At 38.3% G+C, this 9,666-nt stretch overlaps 1 protein-coding gene across 3 annotated transcripts in view; it reads left to right on the forward strand.

Annotated features, from left to right (window-relative positions):
• Window positions 1-8,804, forward strand: part of RASGEF1B (RasGEF domain family member 1B) — a gene marked incomplete at both ends in the record, with an annotated part of 588,531 nt that extends 579,727 nt beyond the window's left edge. For all 3 annotated transcript variants that reach the window (XM_080697454.1, XM_080697455.1, XM_080697456.1), the window contains 4 exons: window positions 3,984-4,079; window positions 4,450-4,573; window positions 5,917-5,989; window positions 8,780-8,804. In XM_080697454.1, coding sequence (XP_080553580.1) covers window positions 3,984-4,079; window positions 4,450-4,573; window positions 5,917-5,989; window positions 8,780-8,804 — 318 coding nt within the window. The remainder of the gene's footprint in view (window positions 1-3,983; window positions 4,080-4,449; window positions 4,574-5,916; window positions 5,990-8,779) is intronic.
• Window positions 8,805-9,666: the final 862 nt, after the last annotated feature.

Raw genomic sequence — 9,666 nt, forward strand, 5'->3', positions numbered from 1 at the left:
TTAGCATTTAGCTATCATATTATTTGAGAAGTACATACCCAGTTTTGATAAATGGCTAGTGAAGGCTGCTTGATAGAGGTGATTTCTATGGTTAGATTCTGTCTTTTAACTTAAAACTGTATCTTCAACAAATAAAAAAAAAAAGGAAGGTAGAAAATATTTTACAGTATGTCAGTCACTTCCCCCAAAAGCTCAGTCTTAATTATTTATAATAAAAACAAACACAACATCCCACCCTGAATTGGTTCTCGACCAGATCTGAAGTATCAGTTCTGGTAATGTTCAAAAGCTATTATCAGTACATTAAAGTTTTTAAAAAATAAAAAGCTGAAGGCTTACAGTTTCTCAAGGCTTAAATTTTACTTTCCCAAATCCTAGTATTCCTATGACTAGATTAAGAACAGATCTAATTGAAGTTATTTTTCAGTTAAGAAAATCAGCACAAACACGAGAAGATCCTGGGACCCTAAACTGAAGGGGTCCACTGGAGTCCACAAATGACTGGCTTTGCTCTCTGCATGTTATGTGCACGGTCTCTCTGCATGGCCCCAGTAAGAGTCTGATGACTCTGTGTCAGCCAAGAGGCCCTAGAGGCCTGTTTGCTAGGTCAAAGCATTGGTCAAAGGAATTCTGAAGTCCAGCCTCCCCACTCGATCTCATTTGTGGAACTCCAGCAGCTTTTACAGAAAAAGTCCCAAATATATATCCTTTAAATTGTTTAATAAATTCTGTCTGCTTTAGTTTTTAATAGAAGCTCTATATGAGCAGATGATCTATACTTTAAATTCATAAAACAAATGAAATCACAATCACTTAAAGAAATACACTATTTCTTTTTCATAATCAGTCTCAAAGGATAAGAAAGAAAAAAAATTCCTGGTAAAACACATCTTTTATTTAAGAAAATTCATTTCTTTTTTTCCTTTGTTGAGGTGAGGGGGGGGGGGGTTTCTTTATTCCAAAGTTATTTTCAATTTTAGTCTTCCTGGCGGCATACCCAGAATAATAGAATCTTTGATCTTCTTTCAAATCTCGCTTATATGGTCAAAATGGCACATTTCCAGGTGTCTATTATAGAGCAAGTCAATTCTTCTTCCATACAGGAGCCCTTAAGTGTTCTCTATATAGCTTTTTGTTCTTACCCCCTTTGGGTACTTCTGTCTTCAGGTTTGCAGCCATTCTTCATATGATTACATGGTTTTTAATCCTTTTGCTATTCTGTTTATATTTCTGTGAACTTGTTCCAGCTCATCAGCATTGATTTCCAGGTGTGGAGCTGATAATACCTTTTCTTACTCTGAATTAAGAATATTTATGAGGGAATTGGAAAACATTATTAGTTGAAAAGTTTTTTCACTAAAGATATCACTGGCAAGACTTTCTAGAAACCAAACTTTTATTCTTTCCTACTGGTAACCTGTACATTCACGTAGCCCATCCAGAGCTCTTATAGTCTTCTGATTTTTACTAGGTTAGATATATCTTATGAGCCACAGATCTAATGAGAACCTTCCATGAGTAAATACAGTATCAAAGCCTGGATGACTTCTGTCCTCTGGGCATAGGGAACAGAACAGTGAAGTATCCTAAGTGAATTTGTCTTTTCATTTTCTTAGAAGAGTAACTCATTCAGTATAATAGAGCATCTTGCAGGCACCCATGCATACAGAAGTCACAGAGACACATAGCATGAATTTAGAAAGTGGTTAAATATCAATATGAAACAGTAAATGATCAATACCTCTGTGAATTTCATAGTCTAGTACCACAGAATACAGCACAGAAATAAAGTTTTTGCTTAAAAGCTATAACAGTGTCATCCTGATGAAATTCTGTTGTCATTTCCCTGGAGCTGTCCTATGATGATGCGTCTTTATTATCTTCTAAGTACACCCTCAACTTGGGGAGCAGTGTGAGAGCAGACATGGGCCCCGTACAGATGCATGAGCCTGGCTGTGTTCCAGCAAAGCTCCCCACTGAGTTGCGTACAGTTGTCATGTATCACATAATATTATTATTTTAATTTTTTTCTAGCCACTAAATATATAAGCTGTGTGTGGCTTCTAGGCCATACAAAAAAATGTCCATGAGACAGTTACAGCTTTTACCACCAGTCTGTTTTCAAGCCAGATTTTGAACTGAAGTCTGACAGAGTCCAAGTCCAGCACCTCCTCTCTTACAAATAAGTAGCTTTGAGAGAGGCAAGGTTTGAGTGTACTTGTATAACTGTTACTATTGGCTTTTTAGTTCCAACACTGTATAGAAATAGCCAGTAACATTGAAGGAGAAGGTAATGAGACCTTCACTAATTAATCTTCAGAGACTTCACAGATGAGAGAAAATTATTCAGAATATATTCAAAAGGGCTGTCAAAACTGAAGATTCACTTTGGTGATCTTCAGAGATCAATGAAACAAAAAGAAACTAAAGCTTTTTTTTTTGAAAAATGACTTTCAGGGAAAATCTAAACTTCTCTCTAGAAGGGAACTGATGTTTAATATTTTTGTGTGTGTGCCAAAAGTGTGCTTTACCATGCATTTGATGAGCTTAGGAACCTTTAAAACCCTGATGTTGGGGAAATAAGTTGGTGTTTAGTGCATTTATGTACATTGTAGAAAATTTAGAATCTTTAAAATATATTGGTATTTGAGCCGGGCGCATGCTTGTAATCCCTGCGCTTGGGAGGCTGAGACAGGAAGATCGCACAGGTTCGAAGCCAGCCTCGGCTACTTAGTGAGACCCTGTTTCCAAATAAAATATAAAATTAGTCTGGGAGTATAGCCCGGAGATAGAAAGCCTCTGGGTTCCACCCCTAGTACCACCAAAAAAAAAAAAAAAAAAAAAAATGGTATTTGAGAAAAAGTTGGAAGTTACTGTATCCTAGCCTTTTTTTCCCTGTTCATTATGGGGTTAGTAGGATTTAGGGTACTTTCTTAAGAGATTATTTTAGGTTAATTAAATACTACCTCATCAAACCAAAGAATTGAGGCAGTAAAGTATTATTAAAGAAAATTCAGCTGAGCCTGGTGGTACATGCCTATAATCCTAGTAGTTGGGAGGCTGGGACATAAGAATTGCAGGTTTGAGGTTAGCCTCAGCAAATGAGGGAGGTCCCTCAGTAACTTAGTGAGGACCTGGTTCAAAAAAATAAAATAAAATAAAGTGGGGATGAGTGAATAGCTTGGAAGTACAATGCTTCTTGTGTTCAACCTCCAGTACTAAAAAAAAGACAATCATTAACTTACATGAGTGTGTGTGTGTGTGTGTGTGTGTGTGTGTGTGTGTGTGTTTCTTTCTTGCTTGTGGCACATCTATCTCATAACATATTGTGGAAGGTACTTCTTAGGGGATTTTCCATGACAGACGGTGCTAACTTGTTTTCTCAAATACAGGCCAGCTTTACTCAATAGGAAGTTGGTAGCAACAATTTTCCCAAATGCTAACCTCTCCTATTATCTTGAGCAATACCTTTATGGGTAAAATAAAATCACTTAGGGAAGAAAAGAGGTTCATCTAAAATGTAGTCACCTATATGATGTAGCGGTATGGAGTAATACAGCAAGAAATGGATTGTGCATCTTAGAGTCTCAGAACCTGCAGTAATAAGTATTCTATTAAGATTTTACTATAACTGAGGGTTGCTCAATGAAAAGAAGAGTTCATTTAGGGATTTTTTTCTTTCATTATAGCAAGAATTTTCACCATTTATCATATGCTATTTTGAAAAATGAGGAAAACTGTAGGAAAAGCATTTACTGGTCCATTTCCCAACACCATTTGTCCTTGCTCTGTTTTGTTACTGATCTTACATTATGTAAGGGAGGAAGCTGCTATCGTGTAAGGTGTACCAAACACTGTGCCTTTATTCACTGTGGCCTTTCATGCAATTCAAAGTAAATGATGTTCATTAATTCCTTGTGCTATTTGATGAGACACTAAATGTTTATTTGCTTAGACAAACCAGAATCTTTTGTTTTCTCTAGATTGTGATACCATTCTTCAGTCTCTTAATCAAAGATATTTATTTCCTCAACGAGGGCTGTGCCAACCGCCTCCCAAATGGCCATGTCAATTTTGAGGTGAGTGTGATAATGTAAGAATCGGAGCTCAAAGAGAGGGGTAGCCCCTCCAATTTTTCATCCCCAGCCCCCTCAGCCAAAGCTGATTCCGCAGATCTAGGATAAACTTTGCTTTCTCTCTTGTTTTGCAAGAAATTAACAATGCCGGGTAGAATAAAGTAGCTCCACCATTTTTATTCTCATTATGTGAGGGGCCATGAGTAAATGTATACCTGTTTCTAGCTAGAAAATACGGTTTGTATCAAATTAAGTAAAGACTATAATTCAGAAGTTTAAAAACTAGAAAGACACACCTTAAGTAGAATTGTCTCTTTCAAGCTCTTACTTTTTGTGATTACCTTTAAAATCCTTTTCTTTTGTTCTCTTGCAGAAATTTTGGGAACTGGCCAAACAAGTGAGTGAATTCATGACGTGGAAACAAGTGGAGTGTCCCTTTGAGAGGGACCGGAAGGTCTTGCAGTATCTGCTCACTGTGCCAGTCTTCAGTGAAGACGGTGAGGCCCTGCAGTTGGAGCTGCCCCGAGCACCCCCACACTCTGTACTGAGGGAACATGTACATAAATGCTCCATGCTTGATTCCCGGTGAAGCAGGAGGCCAGTCCTGATCTGTTCCTTAATCTTAAGTGTTTTCTGCTGCACAGACAACCTTCCTACACAGATTTATCCTTAACATAATTTCACTTACTATTCATCCGTAAACAGTATACTGTTTCCGTAGTTAAATGTCCTTTGTAATGCCTGATTAGCAAAACACAAATTTGAAGGTATTAAAGGAAATTTTTTTCTTTATTTGGATTGACTTCAAGGAATAAAGGTGTTTTGTGATTTAATAGTTAAGATAATTTGGGAGGGAAAAACAAGAACTGCAAATTGCTACCTTCTGCTACTTCAAAAAGTAGTAGAAGATCTTAACTTGTTAAAACATAGGGAAGTAGAGGGAGAAAAAGCAATTGAATATGTATAGAAGAAGTCACTAGTGAAGAGTGAGAGTTTTTATTAGATGTTTATTTATCCTATTGATTTATTGTATCATAGTGGTGTAGGTATCAGTATCATCTGTTGACTAACAATTTCTCATAGTAGATTAATAGCACTTGCATTAATGATGAAAGGCCATTTTGAATTAATATTGCCTGTTTCAGAAGGGACTTGATCACTTTTAATCTTTATAAATAGAATAATAATGTTTTAAATTTTTAAATGTGACTTTTTCTGTTTTAAAAAGAAAGAAAGCGGGGGTGTGGGGGGTGGGGGTGGCACACGCTTGTAATCCCCGCGCTTGGGAGGTGGAGACAGAGGATCGTGCAGGTTTGAAGCCAGCCTCGATGGCTTAAGAGACCCTGTTTCCAAATAAAATATAAAATAGGTCTGGGAGTGTAGCCTGGAGGTAGAAGGGTTCCACCCCCAATACCACCAAAAAAATTAAAAAAAAAATAGGTTGGAAAATTGACCTAGAAAACCTATAAAGAGTTATTTAAAAACAGAGGGTACCACAGATGGATTGCCACTACTTTCTTGGTAAAGAGCATAAATCTGAGTGTATGACAGGTTAGCATGGTTTGCATTCTGTACACCTTTAACCTCATGAATTCAGTTAATTAATTGTATTTATATATGTATATCTGTATAGAGGCCCTTGGGTCTTTGTTGGGGTGGCCAGTCAGAGACACAGTGCTGTTCTGTGTTGTCATGAAATAGTGAAGCTTTGCAGTCACACTCTGATACCGTGGAGGGTGCTTGTCGAGTGTTGTGCTCAAGTTGCACAGGAGAGAGGGTGGTGGATCATGTGTCAAGAAGGCTTCAGTGTTAATGTCTTCTTTCTTTTGGTCAATTACAGCTCTCTACTTGGCTTCTTATGAGAGTGAAGGACCTGAAAATCATATAGAGAAAGACAGATGGAAATCTTTAAGGTGGGTCTCTTTGCTTCCCATTACTGTGCAAATCTATTAAGAAGTATTGGTTTTACTTGAAGGAAGCCATTTTTGTTCTGTGGAAAGTCCTGCTTACCTGTCCCATGCCTTCTGTGCCTTATCTCCTTACACTGAATCTTTGTGGCTTAGAATTCTCATTGCCACCATTCAATTTTATTGCCTTTTAATTTTTATACTGGCAGGTATACAGTGACTCAGTTCTGCTTTCTCCCATTGTATAGTAGAATGAGGAACTGAAATTACCCCAGGGCATGGTACCGAAAAAGCACCAGCTATTTGTCTTTGTCTAAAAGATCAGAAGTTCAGATCTTATTTCTGAATAGTTTATTAGCCCTAAAATTTTATTTGGCCTGAGATAATAAAAAAAGAACTAAATACTGGTTAAAGTTGGGACCCGTTAAAAATGATAAAATTGAGCCTGTTATTTACTAACCGGGTATCAGTCCCGTCTTTGGTTTGAGAGACAAAATTTGGCCTTTAAATATAATCAGGAGTTCTTTCAAATTTAAAAATTTTGTTATTCTATTAATATTTAAAAAGTGTAAGGATTTTTAGTTTAAGCATTTGGGATACTTTAATAAGTAAACACAGCCCAGATCAGAGTATAATATAGTATATTTGAAGTTGCTGTCATTTCTACTGAGAAACTATGGAAACACATACTGTTTTATACAAGGGTTGACATGCACATATTTTCTTCTTCTTTCTATGGTCCCAGGGTCATTTTGGAGCCTGCATTAGACTTGATATTAGGCTAGATTAGGTAATGTGTAATATTTTCAAAAGGAAAATTTGGAGCACCTTTTTTATACTATCAGTGAGGAAGGATGAGGCACAGAGGGATTGTAATCATTATCTTTAGAACAAAGCATGTGATAGGTAAAGAACTGGGGATGTTGCTTGTATCCAGACATAAAGAAGACATGGTTAATGCATAGAATATTAGAATACCACAGTCCTGCTAGGCTGATACCCAAATCTCTTATTTTTTTTAAGTTTTGTGCCTGCCTGCCAGTGGCACATTTCATTGGAAATTTTGTATTCTTTGGTATTTGAATTAAAATAGGTGTATGATACTCTTTAGTTTTTTCATATACAAAACATGAGCTTCATTCAGAGTATAAATAAATCTAGATAAAAATTCAGGAATAACACCTTTAAATTAACCTATGTTAGGTGAATTTTGCCTTCCATATTTTTCTTTCTTAGTTCCCTTTTTTCTTTTAAAATCATTAAGTTTGGTGAGACTCCTGAGTTATAGCTTAGCTACTATTACGTTTCTTATAGATCAAAAATAAATTGCTAAGTAGAAAAATTTGCTATGCATAAGTGGTAGTTGGTGTCTGCATTACCTATGGCATCCAGACATCGTAAAGTCATCCAGACCCACCTACTGTTCTTTTTGAGCAATTATTCTTTCACTACACATTCCTACCGATTAGTGGTTAGATTGAAAAGGTTCATAAGTCCAAGGTTTGGTAGTAAAAGCTGAGGATTGAATTGCATAATCTCTTCCCATATCTCTGTGCACTGTATACACGGTACACAATAACCTTGAACATTTGATTGGTTGAAATGTGACCAAGGAATTTAGTGGAGAACTGAGAAATGTGAGGGGGAAATGTCACTGGCATATATTCAGCTTGGAGTCTAGCATAATCTATTTGCAGCTTTATTCAGCTCAGGAGTCATCAGAATTAATGCTTCTGGTAAGAATTGGTGGGGGGACGAGCAGTGGCCCAAATAAAATGAATGGCATGTAAGGAAATGTGTATATAAACACTGTGCGTACACTCTTTGGCTTAATAGACTAGCTTCCATGATAACATTGTTTCCTAAGGAAGCCTGAAGAACAGGCTCCCCTCGGGTCTGTGTAAGCCACACTCTCTGCCTTTGCCCACTTCCTGGCTGTTCTCAGGGCCCAGCTCCTCTCCACCTCTGCCTTGGAAGAGTCCTCCTGAACTCACACTGCAAAGGCGAGCTTCCCATATTGCCACTAGCTGCCTGTGGCTCGTTTCCCTGCCACTGTGAGGGCGCTTGGAAGTCAAACACCGGGTCACCCCATGTCTGCCCCACCCTGGACACACTGTCTGGGCCCCGGCGCTCTTCAGCCTCTGCTCCTGCAGTGTGGTGGAAGCCATTGGTTACTGCAGCTGCACAGAGGATAAAGAAACTCAGCTATACAATTTGCAAAACCACACGCGTTCATATTCTCAAACAGTAGCACCTATCTGAAAGCTTGTCTATACGTTAACTTTGAAAGCACCGTGATATTTGTACAGAGACACTTGTCTTGCTTTCACTAGAGCCATCCTGGCAGAAACATTCACCAGTGGCAATGGCACATCCAGCCATGAGGGCAAATGCTTCTCATGTCTCCTACTCTTAAATGCTCCCAGTGGTCACGGAATAATTTGTAGATCTTTTTATCTACTAAGTAAACCTTTCTATAGGACTGTCACATATCTAAAAGCTTCTTATCACTAATGAAATTTTCCTTTTTTGTCTTAATGTAAAACAACTCACGATGTAGATTTATGTATAAAAAGTCTTTTTTGTCTCCATTAATAACAATTTAAGTGACTAGCAATTTTCCTGAAGGACAAATAAGACTCCAAAGCTTGACACCCCCTCCTCCAGTTTTTTACTGTGTAAAATTAAATGGGAAACTTTCTAGGAAGGACAAAATTGTTGTTAAGCAAGGTATTTAATTTCTAATGCAAATAAGTCTCCTGCATTTTGTCTCATGGGATTTTCTTTATTACACAGGTCGAGCCTCTTAGGCAGAGTTTAACACATAGGAGCTGCTTGTTGCTGCTGCCGCCGCCGCCGCCGCATCACACAGATAACAGAGGGGCTGGCCTTTGTTTTCTGGCATCTCATACTTCCAAAAAGCATGAAGACCCACAGCCCTCAGAGTGCATTTGGTCAGCAAAGCAAGCAGACTCACTCCAGAGCAGATGGGAAACTCATTTCCCACAGCTGACAGATTGACTCAGATTTTGTGAGACTGAAATGTTCACTGAAGACATTTGAGAAAGAATTCTCTTAAAGATCCCAGCTCTGCACATGATTCATCTCCTGGAATTTCCATGTGAATCACAGCTCTGCACCTGGACGGAGTTTTCTTTTGTGTGTGTGTGTGTGTGTGTGTGTGTGTGTGTGTGTGTGTGTTGTTTATTTGGTTGAACATTTGCTGCTAATGGGACTTACCCAGCTGAGCACTGGCTCTTAGGAAGCCCAAGTTCCTTTGTTAATTTAAATAAAAAAGGGAGAGGAGGGAGGGGAAACTCCCCTCAGTTTGGACCCCAGACCTCAGCTCTCCTGTTGCCACAGAGGGGTGAGACAATGGCAATGGATGCCGACCATGGACTTCGTTCCCCTTTAGCGTGTGCTGTGTTGTGAATTCCTCTCCTCCCTCTTCCTACAAGGTTTTGAGTTGGCTGCTGGTTAGCAAACTCCTTTTTACCCATATAAGTTATTTAATATAAGAATGAAGCTCAACACTGTGGTAGGAAAATAGCCACTAGGGGAAAAAAAAAAAGCAGAGTTCGTCGTCCTTGGACTGCTCAACATGCTGGAAGGACTTTTTGTTTTCTTTGCCCTCTGAGCTGTTTCACAGCTGACCTCTGTGTTCTACAGATGTATTTTTCAGT

The sequence above is a fragment of the Muscardinus avellanarius genome (genome assembly GCF_963383645.1).
Source record: "Muscardinus avellanarius genome assembly, chromosome: 6".
Lineage (NCBI taxonomy): Eukaryota > Metazoa > Chordata > Mammalia > Rodentia > Gliridae > Muscardinus > Muscardinus avellanarius.